The sequence below is a fragment of the Eptatretus burgeri genome, chromosome 14 (genome assembly GCF_056783735.1).
Source record: "Eptatretus burgeri isolate ZD-2024b chromosome 14, Ebu_testis_v1, whole genome shotgun sequence".
NCBI lineage: Eukaryota > Metazoa > Chordata > Myxini > Myxiniformes > Myxinidae > Eptatretus > Eptatretus burgeri.
In genome coordinates this window covers 49115091-49138906 of record NC_140974.1, presented here as the reverse complement: position 1 = coordinate 49138906, position 23816 = coordinate 49115091, and the positions used below count along the sequence as shown (strand labels likewise).

At 46.1% G+C, this 23816-nt stretch overlaps 1 protein-coding gene across 3 annotated transcripts in view; it reads left to right on the top strand.

Moving 5' to 3' along the window:
• The window catches only part of LOC147013142 (keratin, type I cytoskeletal 18-like), a 42034-nt gene that overhangs the window by 9787 nt on the left and 8431 nt on the right, over positions 1 to 23816 (top strand). The window contains exons 1-5 of one of the 3 annotated variants that reach the window (XM_085853446.1): positions 1584 to 1767; positions 2245 to 2401; positions 15608 to 15775; positions 15897 to 16022; positions 16232 to 16452. In XM_085853446.1, coding sequence (XP_085709572.1) covers positions 2258 to 2401; positions 15608 to 15775; positions 15897 to 16022; positions 16232 to 16452 — 659 coding nt within the window. In that variant the 5' untranslated portion in view covers positions 1584 to 1767; positions 2245 to 2257. Of the gene's footprint in view, positions 1 to 1583; positions 1768 to 1997; positions 2136 to 2244; positions 2402 to 15607; positions 15776 to 15896; positions 16023 to 16231; positions 16453 to 23816 lie in introns of those variants that run through there. The other 2 variants (XM_085853445.1, XM_085853443.1) reach the window with 2 other exon arrangements.

The window sequence follows — 23816 nt, the reverse complement described above, 5'->3', positions numbered from 1 at the left end:
ACCATTATCTCACCGCAATCCGGTCTCCGAACCTCAGAGAGAGCTGCAATCCCGATGTCCAAACGCTTGAGCTCAGATGATAACAGAGACAGGTGATCATCCTCTCTTAGGGATAGGACATTCCAGGCACCCACCCGAAGGGACTGCCTCAGGTTAACCCAAGGAGACCGCCGTCTGGTGGACGACACCTCAGCACCACTCCGACACACTCTCCCGCAATCTGACCCAGGGATGTTACCCCGTGGTTTCCCTCCTATCAAAGATTGGGGGTCCCAAAGGCTTTGCCCCAATCCCGTCATCCGGTGAGCTGCCCTGCGAAGGGAAGCTGCACAGGAGGTACTCCCACGGTGTGGGTTTTCAGATTTTTTTGCGTTTTTGCGTTTTGCGGAATGAAGCGTTTTACGGTGGCCGGAGTGCAAATCCTGCCACCAACCTCCTAATAAGAAGTAACCCAACTGCAGGAGGACATACGCAGACACAGTTGGGCACTAGATATGGATGGCCGTTGGCTCACAAGGAGCTCCTCCGCCCTTTGACAGGTTTTGTTTTTAATCCTGCTGGGTGTCCATATCCAAACACCCTCCTCACCAGAAAACCTGGTGGGGGAGACGGTTTAGTCGCCGGCAACCCGACCATGGAACAGGTTAGTACAGGTTTACATGGTACCTGTAGCAGGCCACAGATCGAACCTGACCTGACTTCAGAGATTTAATCAGACCGAACTGTGACATTTACACAACGCACTGTCCCGTTTGACCCATGAGACAAGAAGGAAGGGACTATCTGAACGTACATTAATGAAATAACTGTCTGGGGACCACTGAATGTTGGCTGCCATTGGTGTTGGAGGGATGCGGTTTCCAGAACCGCAACTATATATATTTATATATTTATATGTACAAACTCAAACTGGAAGGTACAGCCCGAGATAGTAGATACTGCCCCAGAAGCAAAAGCTGCAATGGACATCTTCTTCTTTATTCGGTTGCTCCCGTTAGGGATCGCCACAGCGGATCATCCGTATGATCCGCATTGTGATTTGGCACAGGTTTTATGCCGGATGCCCTTCCTGACGCAACCCTGGTCGCCTTTTACGACACAGGGATATGGTACACCTATTTTAACCGGGGTATACACCGGCCCAGTATACTGGTACTCACTTTCCCGACCTCGGAAGGATGACAGGCTGAGTCAACCTCCTGGTGTATTAATTCAGTGGCCCAACGGGGTTTGAACTCAGGACCTTTTGGATCCCAAGCCACTGCCCTAACCACTGCGCCAACACCAGGCTTAAAAGCTGCAATGGACATCTGAAACGTTAAACTTGCAGATTTAATAACTGAATTGACCACCCTGCCTTCTCTCAGGACTCAGAGGAACATGCTCCATGATGCAGCATCCCCGCTAGCACTCCACCAGATGCCCGGTACATATTCAGTCCATTGAGCTCACACGATCCGGCCACGTGCCACACAAATACAGTCCGTGTCTCACAATCTCACCTTTCTTTCACATTAATGTGTTAAAAGCCAGGTTTTCTTTGAACAACACCCCGAGCAGGAGCTACTTGAACCTCGATGGCATACTGTCACCTCTGATGATCGTGAAGACCCACATAGGGAGTGGACACCCTCAGAAGATATGATTCAGAAGGCAAAGATAGCAACGAAAGCTGACAACACACAGCACTCATATGAGTGGAGTGCTGTATGTTGTCGTACAATGACTATTTTACACAGCAAAATGGGAATGTCTTAAACTTCTTTGGTAAGTAGTCTTTCACATGTTACAGTTTGAGGATGTTTGTAAGACAAAGTTTGTCCATGACCGTCCTTGATGGTGCCGTGATGTTTTTGTTGTACGTGATGCCGTGTGCCTCCCAGAATTGTACACTGCAATCATGAATACACTGTTAAAATGAGAACAATGTGTTTAGTAATACAATACAGTACTGTGAACAGCTGGACATTACACCGTCTTCAAGTCTTCCTCAATGTTCAGGAGCGGCTGATGGCTTCATCCGTTGGACGCCCACCGGGGTGCCGTCCCTATACCTCGCTGGGGGTCTAGGTGGCTCACACATCGTCAGCCTTTGGGAATGGGTCTTTAGACAGATTGTAATAGCAGGCTGAGAGGTCTGTATATTGCATGTATGATATATTATTTCAAATGACGAGTTGTACAGGATCTTGAAATTGCCATTGTGATCTGTCTATTGATTCATACGAACAACCTGTTTTACAGATTGGGCCTCGAGATGTCACTCCGTGAGTCCGTGGAATCGGACCTTGCACAGCTGCACAAAATGGCAAACGAGTGTCGTGAGTGCAGCAACACGTTGGAAGTCGAGGTGAATGTGACGCAGGAAGAGATCCATCGACTTGTGGGAAGCCACCACGAGGTAGGCCTCTAAATGGTGCCGTCAAGTTCCGGTTCTGAAGCAGCACCGGAATCTGGCTGCTCGGTCAAAGACCGAAAACACGACCGGACAAGACGATTGATTTATGGCTCATAGTGAAGCTTATACATATATCACACGTTGGTCAGAACTGAGTGGACAACAGTATACTTGAATGTGAATGCCAAGTCTGCTTCGGCAGCACCAACGCTCTGTACAGAGTATGGTCCCAATGGATGGATGGGTGGACACTACACATGTAGTATATGAGATTCAAACCTGAATTACTCAACATCATAAGCATGGTTCAGACGAGAGAACGGACAGGTTAACACTTGTTTTTTTAGACTCGTCATTGAGGAGATTTTATGATGGTAATATGCCCTACATTAGTGATGGTAGTCGGAGCGGTGCATTGTCTCTGTTTAACTAAGCCCTGCAAGTGGGAGCAGCTGAATGCATAAAATGATCTTGAAGCGCCTCCTGCTGTTACATTCACTGTGCACAGCCATGAACAACGACACGCTTGTTTCTGGTGTGTTGGAAAAAAAAGGCCTTTTCCATATCAACTGTGTAAAAATCGGTCCTTGAGTCAGCTTGCCCATTTCGTTAGAGGTGGCCAAGTTGTACCTGATATTGTAGCCATTGCAAAGCCAATGAATCTTGACTTGTGATGTGAACTCTCACTCAAGTGAAAAGTAATCTTTGAGCATGTTTGCTCTTTTGGCTACATGGCAAGCTTCCTCACCAGCCTCCTCTCTCACACTCAAACCAATATCGAGGGTGAACGTGAGGGATTTTGTCATGTTAATTACCCTGCGATCACAAAGTGAAATGCATTGTTAAGGGATCGGTGGCGTCTGAACGTATGGCGTACATCATGTCTACATTTTGTTAAGAGCGTACATCGAAAATGAAAATAGTTCAGCATAGGAAATTGAAACTTTACCACATTTTACACGACCATGTGGTGTAGCGGTCAGTCTTATGAGGTCAACAACGACCAAAATTTGTATATATATATATATATATATATATATATATATATATATATATATATATATATATATATATATATATACATATATACATACATATTGTTGCGGACCCGGGGTCTGGGCGAGAAGACCACAAAGTGGGGGGGGGGGGGGGGAGCTATCTCGGGTTCCCACCACTCTCCGGAATCGCAGACCGTCACACACTGATAACTCCGTGACGCGGCGGGTCGCTAATCGACCGTGAACGCCAATAACTCAACCACATGACTTAGAGTCCTCCGTCTAATGGAAACCGGTTACCTAAAATGGTCATGTAATCTAATTACCAGGGGACACGCCCTCAGTACGCCTTGCTCAAACTGGATAACCTTACCGGATCAGATGCATAACTGCCAATGACGTAACTGCTAAGCTAGGAAACAGATCGTTGGGGGATAAGGTCCCAGTTCGGCTAGCATACAGACCATGCTGGACCAATGAAGGAAAAGACAAAACAAGCTGGGAACATTTCTATATAAAGCATTTATTTACAATCAGGGGAGGAAAGGTATGTGGCATAGTGAATGGGGTTCATTATGTACAGCAGGGGATAGCAAGGAATTTGTGGGGTGCAACAAAAGGCAAGCAATTTACAAAAGCAGACACAGAGCAGACTTTTTCCATTATATCTTCTTCGATCTTAATTTATGCTACGACTGGTGCCACATACACAAACACACAGACCTGATGAAGATTAGTCAGCCAGAAGGAAGGAGAGCAGATGAGAACTAACGGCCTCTCAATACCTGGCATGGTTGGCTGACCGCGCAACCCAGTGCACTTGGGGGATGCTCCACTTGAGTGATCTCACCTAAAGAGTCGGCACGTTATCTCTTGTTTCATCACTTTGCCGGGACTTGTGGAAACGTGTGCTCCGCACTGGTCTGAAAGAATGTCTGTCGCACACCAACCCTGAGTGCAGATGCAGCGACAGGCAGATGAGGTGCAGTGAAGAGAGTGCAGAGCAGAGAGAGACGGAAAAGTGGGCAAGGCAGGCAGAGAAGTCGGCGAGGCAGGCAGGCAGACGAAGTGGGGAGAGAGAGAGAGAGAGAGAGAGAGAGAGAGAGAGACAGAGAGAGAGAGAGAGAGAGAGAGAGAGAGAGAGAGAGAGAGAGAGAGAGAGAGAGAGAGAGAGAGAGAGAGAGAGAGAGAGAGAGAGAGAGAGAGAGAGAGAGAGAGAGAGAGAGAGAGAGAGAGAGAGAGAGAGAGAGAGAGAGAGGCTTCCCAATCCGCCTTTTATATGCTCCGAGTGAAGGGTGGGACGATGACCCGAAGTGATGCGCCATCATCCGAATCGTGCCCTTACTTTGGATCCCGGCCCCGCCTTGCTGGGCTCCTGGGGACAGAAGTGGCCTCATTCGCACATCCGGCGCAACGCGGCCCGGAGCCCTTCGCCAAACTCCCAGACCGTGTTCTGGTGACTGGACGAGGATCGTGTCGGTCCCGCATGCCTGTTCAGGGCACCCCCGGCAAGCTGCGGTTGGTGTTGTTAACATGCTTGACTTGTCCCTGCACCACGCGATCCGAGTGGCATGGGCTGCACAACACGCTCGTTTGGTGGCAAATTGCATTGATGCGGAGATGTGTGGAGGCGCGGGATGATTTTTCCTGTGTGCGGGAGATGTTGGTGGTCGAGGTGGTGCTTCTGGTGAGCGGAGGTTGAAGGTGAGATATGTTGAAAATTGGCACGCAGATTCGAATGAAAGGGCATGCCATGCGCATCCTGTACAGTGTAAGTGGAGAGTTTCTCATAGTTGTGATTTTCTCAGGCGGCCGCCTGGGCACGGTGCCTGCTTTGATTTGTATCATGGATAAAAGGAAAGGATTGGAATGAAAAGCAGGATTGAATGGCAGACAGAGATACAATTAAACCAAGCTATAAGACCCACACAATGCACTTCGTCCTGTTAACCCATAAGACATGGGGGAAAGGTCTGACTGCACAAATACTAACAAAATAACTGCCTGGGGATCACTGTATGCTCGGTGCCATTGCCTTGGAGGCATGCGGTTTTGCAGAACCGCAATATGTGTATATATATATATATATATATATATATATATATATATATATATATATATATATATATATATATATATATATATATATATATATATATATATATATATATATATATATATATAGATATACATATATTGTTACGAATTCTGGCCCGCCCGGCGTGCGATCGGCCACGTAACTCAAATCGCGACGCGTCGCCCACCAGAACGGACAATTCAGTCGTGACCTTCTTGGAACTACCGCTAAGGAGCTAGCCACGGGTGGGGGTTTAACCTCACCACAACCCAGTCCACATTCTATCCACGCGAAATAGGGTGAATCGCTGAATGTCGATATACCTAAGTACCTGCGCGGGTAGCGTACCGAGGAGTTGTACGCCGCAGGTCGACTCCAGACACGAACCGCTTAAGCGGCTCGTTCCGTGCTGCAGGGATAACCGAGCGGAGTTATCGCCGACCTCGACGGTTCAGATTATTTATTGGGTGTCGACACCCACTACCAATCCCTTACGTGATGCAAGATGGAACTTTCAAACGAAGGAAAGGACGCAACGAAACGGGAAAACAGTCCAACAAGCAAGTAGTTTATCACACACGCAGACAAGGCACGTATTTACAGCCATACAGTGAAAGCAAGCACGTATATACAGTCATACAGTAAAAGCAAGCAAAAGAGTTACCACCGAATAAAGCAATGTACAAGCACTTATTCAGGTTTACTTAAAAGACTGGCACCACACACACATTTACACAAAAAGCAAATAAAAGCCACCCTCATAGGCAAGGGGGCAGACAGGTCCGTGGACCAAATGTACGTGGGACCTGGGTGAGCGGCCAGGTCCACGAGACCGAAGGGGTCTTACCCACGCCCTCGTGGCGCGATGGCGGGCGAGCCGCAATGTCAGCGTAACGTGCCTGACTCCGTGCCCCTGGCGTGGTCGGTGAGCTCCTTTAGGCGTGCGTTGCGCAGGCACGTGTTGGTCGGTCGACACTACCGTTGGGGCGGGGAGCGGACGGGGTTACCAGCGCTATCTCAGCGCGGATGGGGGAAATTGTTGATGCTCGGGGTGGAGAGAGGGGAATGGCGGACGCTCCCTCCCGCTAGCGGGGCCTTGGGACCGCACCGACTCCAATGAACTCTCGCCCCTGAGCCCTTTTCCGCGTCCCTGCTTCACCCCGCGACTCGTCCCTCGACCTCAACTCCGAGCTCCGTCCCCTTCACCATCCGATCCCCGCAAACACACGACTCAGACACCACGACCTCCATCTTCACTCGACCAGCCAGCCCAGCACTCGCGAGTCGCCTTGTGCTCGCGTCTTTATCGACCGGGGGAGGAGTGTGTATGTAAATTCCCGGATCAAAACGCGCTTGGAGGAGGGGCCACACCACCCGATGTTCAGCCATTGGTCGGGCAAAAAGGGGCGTGAGCCTCTCTTGATCCGAATTTCCTCCGAAAAGGAATCCACATGCATCGCGCTTGGGGGTGGCGCCACACCGCCCGACGCTCGCACATTGGACGGAGGAAAAGGGGGCGTGAACCTCCCCTGATCCAATTTCCTCTCCCGTAAAGGCATCCATTTGTACTCGCGGCTCAACGCGTTTGGCAACAATCACCGAACGGGCCCTGGACAGCACGACGTTCGGCGTTGACAGGTGGTGTGGTTGATGGTTGTGGAAGGAGAAACGTGAAGGTGGTTGGGGGTTTGCTGTGGTGGTTGGTTGTTAGGGGGTGATTGGTCCAAAATAATGATAGATAAAGAAAAACGGCTAACTCAAAGCGTCGCAGCCCGGATGAATCACACATATTCCCTCTAAACAACAGGTGGGGACTAACTACACATGAACTTATCGATATATCTAACCTGAGGACCATTCTGGTGTATTGCAAATTTCCACAGCCGTAACAATATATATATATATATATATATATATATATATATATATATATATATATATATATTATAATACCAAGCTTGCACACTAAACACTCGGCTCGCCATCACACGATCCATATGAAACTGCTGTGGCACTTAGCGGACATGCCGACAATGTTTGGGAATTCTTGGTGTTCCATAGTACCACTTGCATTTTGCACAATGCGTATTTTTGTCATTCCCCGTGTACGGTCTGTTGTCTGTTACTAGCTATGTTGTACTGCTATCCCGTGCATGTGCACGGGTATCGCTAGTATATGTATACATATATATATATATATATATATATATATATATATATATATATATATATATATATATATATATATATATATATATATATATACATATATATATATATATATATATATATATATATATATATATATATATATATATTTATATATATATACATATTCATATATATATATATAAATATATATATATATATATATATATATATATATACATATATATACATATACATATATATATATATATATATACATATATATACATATATATACATATACATATATATATATATATATATATATATATATATACATATATATATATACATATATATATACATATACATATATATATATATATATATATACATATATATATATACATATATATATACATATACATATATATATATATATATATACATATATATATATATATATATATATATATATATATATATATATATATATATACAATAAATACATATATATATATATATATATATATATATATATATATATATATATATATATATATATATATATATATATATATATATACATATATATATATATATATATATATATATATACATATATATATATATATATATATATATATATATATATATATATATATATACATATACATATACATATATACATATATATATATACATACATATATATATATATATATATATATACATATATATATATATATACATATATATATATATATATATATATATATATATACATATATATATATATATATATATATATATATATATATATACATATATATACATATATATATATATATATATATACATATATATACATATATATCTTCTTCTTCTTCTTTCGGCTGCTCCCGATAGGGGTCGCCACAGCGGATCATCCGTATGATCCGCATAATGATTTGGCACATGTTTTACGCCGGATGCTCTTCCTGACGCAACCCTGGTCGCCTCTTACAACACAGGGATATGCTACACCGATTTTAACTGGGGTGTACACCAGCCCAGTATACTGGTACTCATTTCGCTGACCTCGGAAGGATGACAGGCTGAGTCAACCCCCTGGTGTATTAATTCAGTGGCCAACGGGGCTTGAACTCAGTACCGTTTGGATCCCGAGCCGCTGCCGTAACCACTGCGCCAACACCAGGCATAGTGTATATATATATATATATATATATATATATATATATATATATATATATATATATATATATGTTGTTGTTCATCTTTCGGCTGCTCCCGTTAGGGGTCGCCACAGCGGATCATCCGTTATGATCCGCAAACTGATTTGGCATAGGTTTTACACCGGATGCCCTTCCTGAAGCAACCCTGGTAGCCTCTTACGACACAGGGATAAGGATTGGGTTTCGCCGTGATTCCGGGCTGCCCTACACCCTCTCATAGCGTGGCCCAGTGCAGAGCTCCCGTCCACAAGCAATCCTCCAACCCAAGTCTCTGAGTCGCCGGATTACAGGCGCATGCCACGACGCCCGGTTATATATATATATATATATATATATATATATATATATATATATATATATATATATATATATATATATATATATATATATATATATATATATATATATATATATATATTGTTGTGGGTTTCCACCGTGTTCGGCGTGCGGATGACCGTTTTAGCCGAATCGCGGTCGCGTGCCCACCGAAGGCGACAATCCAGTCGTGACTTTCCGGACCAACCCCAAAATCCAGCCACGGATGCCTTAAAGCATCATAAACTAGTCAATTATTCTGTCCACACGCTACAGGGTCAATCGCCGAATTATCGATATACCTAACTATTCGCGTGGACAGAAATACCGAGAGTTTATACCTCAATGGGACTTGTACAAAAACGAGCCGCTTAAGCGTTCTCGTTCCGTGTGCGAAGCCGAGCGATTTTAAATCGCCAAATCCCGTCGGACCACATTTACTTTTATCGGCGTTAAAAGCCAGCTAATTCTCCGAACGCACCATGGCAGTCAATGTGAGGAAATGACACTACGAACAGGTTCACATTCAACAATGGGGGACATTTATTTAAACAAGCACATAAGCAATCAATGGGGGAATGGGTACATGACACGAGAAAAGCCTACAGCCGGTATAAGAAATGAAAGTATATACAGGCACTTATACAATTCACTACTTATTGGACTGGCGCCATGAACACACACACACACACAACACACACACACACACACACATGATCGGACCAGCTGGTCTTGATTGAGACCTATCTCGGGCCTGCCCGCCTCGTGCGGTCTTCGAGGACCAGGTCCCCGGGGCGCACTGGACCCCCAGCACGATCCGGATGATCCAAGTGAGCGAGGGCTGGCGGGAAAAGACCCTCCGTGCACACTACCCAGAACTCGTGCGCGACCAGAACCACAGGAGGACCAGCGGATAACGACGGGAGAACCAGCCACAAAGGAGGACAGGAGTACAATGCCCGGAGAACCGACAAGAAGCTTGAAGCTCAAAGAAGCTCAAGGAAACTGATAGAAGCCGGTAGAAGCTTGTAAAAAGGCCTGTTTCCGTCCTTCTCTTCCCTTTTTTATTTTTCTCGGGTGCGCCTCACTTCCCGCGTGACTCATCCGCTGTCGGTGGGGGCTGCCGCATTCCATTCCCTCCGCTGGCTGTTTTTATGCCCATATTCGGTGAGGAATTCTGATCGTGGATGCAGTCTGAGCACGCCCGCATTGCATCCCCCCCCCCACGAGCGCGCGGAGGATGCCGGGAGCAGAGGGTTTGGTGGGTGGGGGCTTCACTTTTCACCTACTGAGCGCGCACAGAATGCCAGGAGCAGAGGGTTTGGTGGGTGGGGGCTTCACCTTTCCCCTACTAAGCGCGCAGAGGACGCCGGGAGCTGAGGGCTTGTGCTGTTCTGCAGCGTGTCTGCAACCAACGGGCATTTTGCGGCTGTCGCTGAAGATGGGGTTTTCCTAATACAAATCGCAGCGCCTTTATTTACCCATTAAACAAGGCAAAAGGACTATCGACTAAACACGTACTTACCGAGATAACTAATCTATAGGAACCTGAATGTCTGTGTGCTAATGGCTTCCAGATCTGCAACAATATATATATATATATATATATATATATATATATATATATATATATATATATATATATATATATATATATATATATATGAAATGAAAACGAGAGAAGAACCTTCAGAGTGTAGGCTTTATTCCATTTGATTGAAGCCGTTTCTACAGGCACACCAGGGAATACAGGCGCAGCAAGGAGTACATAAGCAGTAAGGTATACACGTGCAACTAATCACCGCAAAATAAATCAGTATAAGCACGGAGTCCGATATACTCTCAATTCTCACCATTCAACGAGCACCAAGTGAACCGCCGCCGTAAACGACAATACCCCTGGGACAATCACCCCCGACCGAGCCGAACCTCAGCTTTATCTATCCCGTGCTTGTGCCGTGCAACATGTGATCACACGTCACGACCTTCAATTCACCACATTCTCCCCGTCTTTAAAATGTAACGAGAGGCCCAGCTAACGCACCATGATTACTTCAGCGCTACAGGAGTATACATTTCAAGCAACGCGAACTATCTAAACTACAGAAGCATACATGCCAAGCAGTGAGGATTATTTTGACTTGTAGGAGCATGGTAATGAGCATCGATATATTATGTAACGAGCATATAGGAGCATGAGCATCGAGGATGCCGATAATCCCCTTTACAGATTGAGTCGGCGAGGGGGTATTATCCGTCGACCTCTCCGGGAGTAGATGGCGGTTTCACTTGAGGGAGGCTTCCGATCCTTTTGGTGAGCCTCGACTCGTGCCGGAGATGACTCACTGATCGCTCTCGGGTGGAACGCGGCAGCTCCGTCGTCACCCTTCTCGGGTGGAGTTCCTGGGGGGGGGAACACCTGGGGAGGGGATGTCAGAGGGAGGAGTGCCAGATGGTGGTGTACCTGCGGGAGGAGTGCCTGAGGGAGCCAAATGGCGAACCGACACAGTGGTCTCCCTGCCATCCGGGAGCCTGACATGAGCATACTCTGGATTAGTATCGATGAGTTCGACCTCTTCCACCATGGGTTCATACTTGCTTTGTCGTACCGGGCGTTTCATGAACACTGTTCCGGGATGGGTTAGCCAGTTGGGCACCGATTGGCCGTCAACATAACGCCGCTGGTGAGTAAACATTCGTTCGTGAGGAGTTGCATTGGTGGACGTGCAGAGCAAAGAGCGTATGGAATTCAGAGCGTCGAGAAGGGTAACCTCCCACTGCTCGGGCCCCAGTCCTCTCGATTTCAGTGCCAGAGTTACGGCTTTCCAAATAACTCCATTATATCGTTCCACCTGCCCATTACCCTGTGGGTTGTAACCCGTCGTTCGACTAGTTGCTATGCCGTGCTCTAATAGGAATTGTTTTAGCCCGGCCGACATGAAACACGGCCCTCTGTCTGAATGTATGTACGAAGGTTTCCCAAACATAGCGAAGAGGTCAGAGAGACATTTCACGACAGTGCCCGAGGTCATATCCGAGCACGGAAATGCGAAAGGGAACCTTGAATATTCATCAACAACAGTGAATATGTATCTGTTGTCTGTCTCGGTCGGCAGGGGCCGTTTGAAGTCAATGTTTAGTCTCTCGAAGGGAGAAGTGGCCTTGATCAATCTGCCAGAAGCCGCGCCATAGAATCTGGGTTTTAGTTCAGCACAAACAGGGCATGAAGCATTCATTTGTTTAATATCTTCAATAGAATAGGGAAGGTTTTGTCTGCGCACGAAATGTGCCATTCTCGTTACCCCCGGGTGGCACAGAGACACATGGAGGTCTTGCAAAGCCCGACTGATTGTCGCCGAACAGTAGACCCGAGAGAAGGTGTCTGCAGCAGGGTTTTCCCTCCCGGGCCGGTAGACTATGTCGTAACTATAGCAAGCTAGGTCTATCCGCCATTTCATAATTTTTTCATTCTTAATTTTCCCGTTATTTTTCCCATCAAACATGAATGCCACGGATCGTTGGTCCGTAACGAGCGTGAAGTGGTTTCCCAGTAAATAATGTCTCCATTTACGCAGGGCTTCGACGATGGCGTACGCTTCCTTCTCTATTGCCGAGTGTCTCTGCTCGCTTCCAGAGAGAGTTCTCGAGAAGAACGCGACGGGCCGCCCAGACTGATTAAGCGTAGCAGCTATCGCGTGATCAGAAGCATCTGTTTCCACCACGAAGGGCACCGAGCTATCGATCGATAATACCACGGAATTACTGATATCATCTTTGAGGCTGTGGAAAGCTGTTACAACAGCAGCATCTGGTGGAAAGTTTTTGCAATGCACTAGGGGATGTATTTTCTCGGAGTATTGGGAAATCCATCTTGCATAGTAAGCGAACATCCCGATCACCCGGCGCATTGTCTGCAGGTCCTGAGGTGGGGGTAGCTCACGAAGTGGGCGCAATCGTTCAGGATCAGGCTTAATCGTGCCGTCGGCTATCGTGTAGCCGAGAAGGTCAATTGACCTTGCCGAGAATATGCATTTCTCGTAGTTGAGGGTCAGATTATATTTTCTAGCAATGCTCAAGAATCTGTCCAGATTCATATCATGTTCCCCCTGATCCTTACCGCACACTGTGACATTGTCCACGTAAACAAAAGTGTCTTTGAGGTTTTCATCTGAGATGATGTCGTCCATAACCCGTTGGAAGCAATCTACTCCATTCGTGACACCGAACGGAATCCTCCTGAATTGGTAGAGGCGTCTACCTGCCTGGAATGCGGTGTAAGGTTTGTCTTCCTCTCGGATGGGAATTTGATGATAGGCGCTTCGCAAATCGATGGTGCTGAATATCTTATAATTGGCCACGCGTTCGACCATCTCGTCTATGCGCGGCAAAGGGTAGGCATCGAGTTGGGTGAAACGATTGACCGTTTGGGAATAATCGACAACCATTCGTTTCTTATGATTCTGATTGGCGGTGACCAACACCTGTGCGCGCCATGGCGAATCGCTCGGTTCTATAATTCCTTCTTCCAGTAATCGCTTGGTCTCTGAAGTGATGAAATTCATATCAGCAGTGGTATATCGCCGCGATTTGATCGCTATCGGTTTACAGACCAGCGACAAGTTAGCAAACAGCAGGGGGGACGTTACCTCTGCGGTGGTCAGATCATTTAGAATTAGACGAGGTTTGCTTCCTCCAAAGGGTATTTCGACGCTCGTGTGCTGCTTGAGGACATTATGACCCAGAATTACGTCTGCACATAAATCACGAAGCACCAGTACCCTTACATCCCGATGCGTGTACCCTTTTACGTCCAATTCAACATTGCAGTACCCTCGTACGCGGGACTGTAGTGATGTGGTGGCCATGCATACCGTATTGTCTGTCGGGTGGATCTTCCATTTCCTGCCCTTCACTAGCGAGCTGTTGACGAAACTTTCAGAGCTACCGGTATCAATCAGAGCCTCAGCCATATGCCCGTTAATTCGTACGTTGATGATAGCCTTGGATAGATTCCCCGGTGAGGCTGCAGTTAGTTTATTTTGTGAGTAGAGAGCCGCAGAAGTGGGTTTATTTCTCCTTAGAGTAGATTTACATACCCTGGCATAATGCCCTTTCTTGTCACAATTCATGCATGTGGCATCTCTGGCGGAGCATTTGTGGCGGGGGTGTCTTTTGTACCCACAAAAGAAGCATTTACCAACCGGAGTAGTTGCTGAGGAGTTTGACGAGGTCTGGGTATCCGACTCCTCAGGTTTTTCTCCATCCCCTGTGTCAGGCTGTGTCTGTGTCTGTAGGGTTCCTTGAGTTTCCACCGTAGCGGCGTTCATTAGCAGCATCGGTGTCTCAAATGACTCAGATTGCTGCTGAGCCGTATCCATCGCTCGAGCCTGATCGACTACCTTTTCAAGAGTGGGTTGCGCTTTCTCTAGTAAGCGTTGCCGTATGTGGGCTGATCTGAGTCCTTGGATAAATGCCTCCCGGGTCGCTTCATTTCGGTGTTCCTCGGCGTTTACGGCCCGGAAGCTGCCGTCTTTTCCCAGCTGTTTCAGAGCTTGCAGAAACTGATCGATTGTCTCCCCAGCTGCTTGCTTGCGTGTGTTGAGAAGATGTCGTATGTATACCTCGTTCTTGCGCTTCACGTAGAGCGCCTGCAGCACGTCGATCGCTGCTTCGTAGGTGTCACACTCTGAGAAGAGCCTGTACACGCTGGGCGAGACATGATTCACAAGGGCGGCCAATTTGTCGGCTCCCTCTTCGATGATGGTCAGATAGTGTGAGAATGAACGGAACCAATGCGACCATTTCATTTCTGAGTCAGTCGCGTTTGGGTCTGCGTCGAACCTCTCTGGTTTGTAGATCTTGTCCATCGTTGGTTGAGAGAGCCGAGAAAACCAAATGGAATAAATTGAAATGAAAACGAGAGAAGAACCTTCAGAGTGTCGGCTTTATTCCATTTGATTGAAGCCGCTTCTACGGGCACACCAGGGAATACAGGCGCAGCAAGGAGTACATAAGCAGTAAGGTACACACGCGCAACTAATCACCGCAAAATAAATCAGTATAAGCACGGAGTCCGATATACTCTCAATTCTCACCATTCAACGAGCACCAAGTGAACCGCCGCCGTAAACGACAATGCCCCTGGGACAATCAACCCCGACCGAGCCGAACCTCAGCTTTATCTATCCCGTGCTCGAGCCGTGCAGCATGTGATCACACGTCACGACCTTCAATTCACCACAATATATATATATATATATATATATATATATATATATATATATATATATATATATATATATATATATATATATATATATATATATATATATATATATATATATATATATATAATCATGAAGTGCATCTCATTGTGTGCATGACAGAAGTGCAAGTGTTTGTGTACTATTTGATTGAAGAACTGTGTGTGTTGCAGGAAATGGAATCACTGAGATTGGAATGCAGCAACTCCAATGCAAATGTGGGGATGGTAGAACATGCATCGAGTGCCGATGTCTTTTCCGTGATCAACGACATCAGGTCACAATATGAGGGTATTATCCAAAGCAACTACCATGACGTCGAGTTTGCACTCATTGACAAGGCAAGCCATCGAGTGAACGGGTGACCCCTGACCCTGCTTGACTGCACTTAAAATACCCCAAAAAGTGTTTTATTTTTACACTACAATAATAGTCATTTTATACGTAGCATCTTCTGCGCAGATGGAAGCTGTGAAATCTGCATCTCTGAACAGTTCAGCATCTCTGGACGAGGCACAGAGTGAGCTTGTGGATCTACGACACTCTTTCCAGGCTGTTGAGGTCGACGTCGATGCATTGCGGAGCTCAGTACGACCTTCCTGTTAAATTACGAGCATAAGGTTTTTTGCGGTTTTTTTTGAAGGTGTGACATCATTTCTCAAGGTCACTGAGTAAAGTGGAGAAAATTGCCCCCGCCTTACTCTACTCCACCTTATAAGTATGGTAATACTGTCGCATTTCGTTCTATTCAAAAAAAATCAACCAACATGACCGGTCTAATTTCATCCCTCACGCAGAATCACACTTTGGAAGAGAACCTGAAAGAAACTGAGGACCGATATTGTTATGAGGTGCACAACCTGGCTGAGGTGATTGGTAGGTTGGAAAACGAATACCAGGAGGTCCTGGCAAATATTAGGAACCAGGTCTCTGAATACGATGTACTGAGCAACTGCAAGATGCAGCTGGAGAGGGAGATTGCAACGTACATGCGGCTTCTGGAGGGCGAGGATTATAAGTATGTTAATCCACTCATTTATCCTTTTCCCTTCAAATGCTTTGTTCATGAGACCCCACCTTTCAGGCCTCATCCAGATGATCATTCATCTAGAATGCTAAAATGATAGACAGTTCATTAACTGCACAATATTTTCAGAAAGTTTTGACTGCGCACGTGTGTTTGCCCCAAATTTGCTTTTCATACGAGGAGGTCAACGTCACAATGAAAACTTGCTAGTTTTCATCAAATTGATGTAAAAAGACACTTTTTGAGCTGAATGATACTGTGGTATATGACGCACACGTCAAATGGAATAGACAAGTCCTGATGTAAATCCATCACTTAATTGCTACATAAATATTTTTCATTCATATACATGTCTTTTTGATTTTACTGATTTATGATCAGGCACCTAACTTTCTATCTTCTTCATTTTCTTCTTATTCTTAAAAATAAATAAAATTGAGTGGTCCTGCTCCGTACCGTGTTGCTACGTCCACATCTGTTTTACGCATGCAAATTATTTCGTATAAATGTCTCATCTTTGACAAATATTCTATTAAAAAAAACAAAACTGCATTAATCTTATCACATCATTAACTAGAAGGGCACTCAGTAGAGCGCATAGCTCCGCCACGTAATACCCGATCCACGAGAACATATCGGGCCCAATGCATTTTTGAATTAAATAATTCTCGTATTCAGATCCGGATTCGGATCTTCACCCAAATGGAATCAATTTGTCATGGTCATACACCTAACATGTCCACCAAGTTTCGTCTGAATCCGTCCACAACGTTTTGAGATATCGTGCTATACTGTATCTTGGTTTAGCCCGATCTCTCAAACGTGAAGAAAAAAAATTCTAGTGGTCGGATCCGGATCCGGATCTTCACCAAAAATCAAACCATTTCATCCTTGTCACACCCCGTCCACAAAATTTCACCCGGATCCGTCCACAACTTCATTAGATATCCTGCACACAAACAGACAAATGAAATTGCTCGTTGAGCAAGGAATTGCCGGAAAGACTTTGTCATATCTCCATGATCTCCGAAAAAACAAAAACCTAGAAATCAATTTGGTTCTTATTCGTCGATAGTGCTACTGTTTAATGAGTTATAGCACTTAATTTGGTCATGATCATAAGTTGGAAGTCAATCGGACTTGAAATGGCATTTTTATCGCAATTTTAAAGTTTTGACCCGACCCCCCTGACATTCGACCCCCGACCGCTAAGAAGGGTGTTGGTGTGACACCCCAATGAGACACATGGTTGGATGCAGAATTGGAGGATGCACATTTTGGATTGGGTTTGAAGTCGATACAACCATTGTAGCGGACGTTATTGCGAAAATAAGAATTTCGGTTTTTCGGTGACCCTGACCTTGACCTTTGATCTAGATTCACCAAAAACGACAAGTGTCTAAGTTTGACCATGGCCGACGTCTGCACCCAGTTTGGTCATGATTGCTGAAACGGTGTGGCTGCTACAGAGTAAACAAACACACAAACAAACAGACAGACAGACAGACAGACACACAGAATGACACACACAACCGACCAACATAATTGCCGAAATCCGAAGGATTCCGGCAATTAACAAACAGACAGAAAGGGGTAAAAACAACCTCCTTCACCTTCGGTAGTAGAGGTAATAAACCTTAACTAATATCCTAAATAACAACGCACAACAGGATCAGTAATATTTCAACAACAGAAACCTGGTGCATACCAACCAATAATCACATTTACGAGTCACATAATTGCCATTTCACAAGGTCATTTTGGTCGGAACATAATTATATCTTTTCGGTATGAACATAATGGCATATTCCTTGTGTTTTCATAATCGGTGAAATACAGTTCTTATCTTATCTTATAACAAACTCAGAAGAATGGTTATAACTGTCTCCTCCGAAGGATAGTATGCACAAGACTCCGTTTCTGAATTACAGTTTTAACCGGGATGGTTTGATTGAGTTTAATTTTTTTTTCCTCAATCACATCCATCAGTTTTGAGCGGAGAGCCAATCGGATGTGCTTTGAGAGGAGAGCCAATAACCGACAATCATTTAGCACGAGCAGGGGTACATGGCATTGCCCGGTGTTGTAATCCCGTGAGCATTTTGAAAAAAAAAATTGAATTTTGGTTTTAAACTTTGAGGGGGGGGGGCTTTTTCCTCTAAAACACTCCCCGGCACTCACTGATGAACCTCTGAACGTTTGGCGAAGATCTGTTAGGCCATCTCTGAGAAAAATGGTGACAGACAGACAGACAAGCCGGTAGGCGGCAATGGGTCACCGAGCATGGAAACTATAAGATATAGAGCAAAATGGATGTCATATAGCAGATATGACAAAATGGATGTCGTGTCAGGTCAGGTTAGATCTGTGACCTGCTACAGGTACCATGTAAACCTGTACTAACCTGTTCCATGGTTGGGTTGTCGGCGACTAAACCGTCTCCCCCACCAGGTTTTCTGGTGAGGAGGGTGTTTGGATATGGACACACAGCAGGATTAAAAAAAAAACCTGTCAAAGGGCGGAGGAGCTCCTTGTGAGCCAACGGCCATCCATATCTAGTGCCCAACTGTGTCTGCGGACGTCCTCCTGCAGTTGGGTTACTTTTTTATTAGGAGGTTTGTGGCAGGATTTGCACTCCGGCCACCGTAAAACCCTTCATTCCGCAAAACACAAAAACGAAAAAAAATCTGAAAACCCACTCCGTGGGAGTACCTCCTTTGCAGCTTCCCTTTGCAGGGTAGCTAACCGGATGAGGGGATTGGGGCAAAGCCGTCGGTCCCCCAATCTTTGATGATAGGAGGGAAACCACGGGGTAACATCCCTGGGTCAGATTGCGGGAGAGTGTGTCGGAGTGGTGCTGAGGTGTCGTCCACCAGACGGCGGTCTCCTTGGGTAAACCTGAGGCGGTCCCTTCGGGTGGGTAACTGGAATGTCCTATCCCTAAGAGAGGATGATCACCTGTCTCTGTTATCATCTGAGCTCAAGCGTTTGGACATCAGGATTGCAGCTCTCTCTGAGGTTCGGAGACCGGATTGCGGTGAGATAATGGTGGGTGGTTACACCTACTATTGGTCTGGTCGCTCTGATGGTTACCATACCCAAGGAGTTGCTGTAGCTGTGTCCAATAAGCTGACCCCAATGATAATTGAGGTAACACCGGTCAACGAGCGTATTATGAGATTAAGGATTCGTCACTCCTTCGGTGTCATTCCCCTGGTCTCTGTTTATGCTCCGACTGAGGTGAGTGATCTCACCGTGAAGGATGCATTCTACGCCACACTCGAGTCTGTGGTTAATCAGTGCCCCAGACGAGATACACTTCTAGTCTTGGAGGATTTCAATGCATCGACTGGAACTGATAGGGACGGTTATGAGGTGTGTGTTGGTCCCCATGGGTCAGGAACTATGAACCAGAATAGCACTAAGTTCCTTGACTTTGCAAGAAGTCATGGAGTTCGGGTGGCTGGTTCATGGTTTCAGCGCCAACAAGCTCATCGCTGGACTTGGTATTCCAATGCTGGCGGTATGGCAAAGGAGATTGACCATGTCCTCATTGACGGTCGTTGGAGGATGATCCAGAACTGCAGGGTCTACCAGAGTGCTCAGTTCCTCAATACTGACCACAGGCTTGTTGTAGCAACTCTAAAGCTGCACCTTAAATCCTGGAGAATGGTACCATCCCAGCCTAGGCTGGATGTTGGCAAGCTCAGGGATGAGAGAGTAGCTGAGGAGTTTGCGAACAGGCTGAGTGGACACTTGGGGGGTCTGGGTGCTTTGGGGGGTCCTGAAGAGTTGTGGAGTGCCTTCAAGACCACCGTCCTTGATGTTGCCAGTGGATGTCTTGGAACTCACCGCAGGGCAAAGAAGAATTTTGTCTCTCAAGGGACACTGGATACCATTGACCAGAGTCGCAGGGCCAGGCTGAATGGCAGAGCTGAGCTGTTCAGGGAGCTGAGGCATAAAACTGTACGTGCACTGAGGGTGGACAAGGAGGCCTATGTGCGAGGAATCTGTGAGGGGGCAGAGCATCACCTGTGGACAGGTGATTCTCGTCCCACTTACAGGGGAATTCGCACATTGCGTTCATCCAAGCCCATCCCTCGGAGCACTGCAGTTAGAGCAGAGAGTGGTAGGCTCTTTACAGAGGAGTCTGAAGTGAAGGCCCTCTGGGCCGGTTACTTTGAGCGGTTGTACCAGGCTGATCCCGCAGCTGTCGAGTTGGATGTCAGGGGTGTTACAATTCCTGTTGCTGACCCTCGAATCAACTGTGGTCCAGCTTCGCTTGTGCAAACACGGGCTGCGGTGAACCAGTTGAAACGGGGCAAAGCTCCAGGGATCTGTGGCATCCATGCCGAACTTCTCAAGGCTGGTGGAAATGCTGCACTCGTGTCGTTGCATGCAGTTTTGTGCTCTGCCTGGAACACAGGCATCATCCCAACTGACTGGAAGAGGGGCCTTGTTGTTCCTCTCTGGAAAGGGAAGGGTGATCGCCAAGACTGCAACAATGACTGAGGGGTGACGCTGCTCTCAGTGCCGGGCAAGGTCTTTGCTCGGATAATTCTTGATGGGGTTCGCCACCATCTGCTTGAGCCCCAGCGTCCAGAGCAGTCAGGCTTTACACCAAAGAGGTCAACGATTGACCGTATCCTTGCCCTTCGTGTCCTCACCGAACGCAGAGGAGAGTTTCAGCAGGGGCTGCTTGCAGCCTATGTTGATCTCTGTAAAGCGTTTGGTTCAGTGAATCGGGATGCCCTCTGGAGGATTCTTGGTCTTCGTGGGGTGCCACCAAAACTGATCGATCTGATGTCTGAACTCCACTCTGGTACTGAGAGTGCTGTGAAGTGTGGTGGTACCATCTCTGACTTATTTCCAGTTGTTACAGGAGTTCGTTAGGGATGTGTACTTGCCCCCACACTTTTCAGCACTTGTATGGACTGGATTTTATGGAGGATGTCGGAGAGATCAAGCTGCGGTGCATCGTTTGGGAATGTCAAGATCTCGGACCTTGATTTTGCAGATGATGCAGTCATCTTTGCGGAGACTTTAGATATCCTATTGGGGGCCTTCGAGGTGCTGAATGAGGAGTCGGAGCCGCTGGGATTACGGGTTTCTTGGGTCAAAACTAAGATCCAGGCTTTCGGTGACATCTTAGATGCTGCTGTCCTGTCTGTGTCTGTTTGTGGTGAGGATGTTGAGGTCGTGGAGAGATTCACTTACCTTAGCAGTGATATTCATGTCTCTGCTGGCTGTGAGTCAGAGGTCAATAGACGTCTGGGTCGGGCCTGGGGAGTCATGGATTCACTGGATCATGGGGTGTGGCGCTGCCGGTACCTGTGCGGGAGGACGAAAGTTCGAGTCTTCAGGTCCTTGGTACTTCCAGTCTTGCTCTATGGGTGCGAGACTTGGACTCTGACCAAGGATCTGAGATGGAGACTTAATTCCTTTGGTACCAGGTCTCTTCGGAGAATCCTTGGCTATCGCTGGTCGGATTTTGTCCAACAAGCAGTTGCTGAGAGAGACTCGGTTGAGATTTGTTACCTGCATAGTCCGTGAGCGTCAGTTGCGGCTGTATGGACATGTGGCTCGTTTTCCTGATGCTGATCCTGCTCACCAGATTCTCTCAGCGAGGGAGTCTCATGAGTGGAGGAGGCCAGTGGGCCGACCACGTGCCTCGTGGTTGCAGCAGGTTGACCATCATCTCAAGGAGTTGGGGATGGGCCTGTCATCTGCCTGGGGGATGGCCAGACGGTGGCCCCTGGAGTACCAGTGGAAAGTGGACGCAGCGACGTGCTGTTCTGGCACATGCTCCCATACCTGACCTGAAATCTCATCCAGTTCCATCTACTGATAACTACTCGGTTTCCATTTGAATGAAAAGTACCAAAAATGTGGTTTGAAATCGGAAATCCCCAAAGTTCGAGGGGGTGCTGTGGGTGAACAAACATCTAAATCGAAAATCCGGCTTGATCGTTTGTGCACAATGTATTCCAGACGATTAGTGTGAATTTTCATGACCATGCGACCATAACCCAAGGAGTAGCATTTGGCGCGAAGGCACCTCCAGCTCTCGCATATTATCGATTTTTGCACTAATTGACCTTTGACCCCTGACCTAAGCGAAATCGGTCAATATGTCCTGAGGCAAAGTTGTAGTACTCATTTTGTACCATGAACCTGCAAAGTTTCATTCGTATCGATGCACTCACCTGGTCGCTCGGGGGCCTTCAATTTTTGCCAATTTTCGCGCATACCCTAATTGTCGAGGGCGCTGTGGGTAAAGTATTCCATTTATCAAAAAAACTGTAATATATTTGATAGAGCATCACCTGTAGATCATTCGTGCCAAATTTCATAACCCTACGTGGGACAATGGCTTTCGGAATTGATTTCGTGTGAATGGTACCGATTTTGAAGGTTTTTCGGTTGTTGCTAGGGAACCAAAGCGTCCCTAGCAACCATCACAATTTCCAAAGCACGAGGTTATCGAGATGTACCTACCACCCGAGTTTGGTCAAAATCCGCCAAAGTTAACTACTAATTATGCTGATGACAAACGAACAAACATCCAAACAAACAGACAGAATTACTGACAATAAGGGTCACCTATTTCGGTGACCCAACAGACAGACAGACAAACATTTCCCTTATAGAATAGATAGCGGGGACAAGAAACTGTCAATTTCTGAATTACTGTTTTAACTGGGATGGTTTGATTGAGTCGGATTTTCTGTAAGTCACATCCATCAGTTTTTTGGGGAAGAGCCAATAGGAAATGAGCAGAACATCTGCCAAAATCCCAGGTGTTGCTTACAGCCGGACTGCAATTAGTGGAGTTTAACCTGTCAAATGTGGATCGCATTTCTCTGGAGGGAGTGGGAAGGGGTTCGCTCTTTACCTTCGCAAACTTTGTTGCGAAGGTTATGTTTTGATCGCTGTGTATTTATTTATCTATTTGTGAATATGTGTTTGTTTGTTTGTTTGTTTTTTTATTTGCATAACTCCAAAAGTATTGATCTGAATCGCAGCAAATTTGGTGGAATGATTGGTTATTATCCGAGGACCATTTGATTAGATTTTGGGAGCGATCGGGTCAAAGGTCAAGGTCATGAAAAGGTCAAAATCGTCTTTTTACCATAGTGCAGTCAATTTGTATCCAATTTGCATGCAACTAATGCCAAAATATTCAGAATTCAATGCCCCATCTTGTGATATGACACAATGACGTAATAACCCTTATTAGCGGTTGGGAGTCAAAAGTCGGGGGGGGGGGGTCACGACATTGCACAATGTGCGGTTTTAGTCATAACACGGTCAATTCTTATCCGATTTGCCTGAAACCAACACCAAAATGTTGA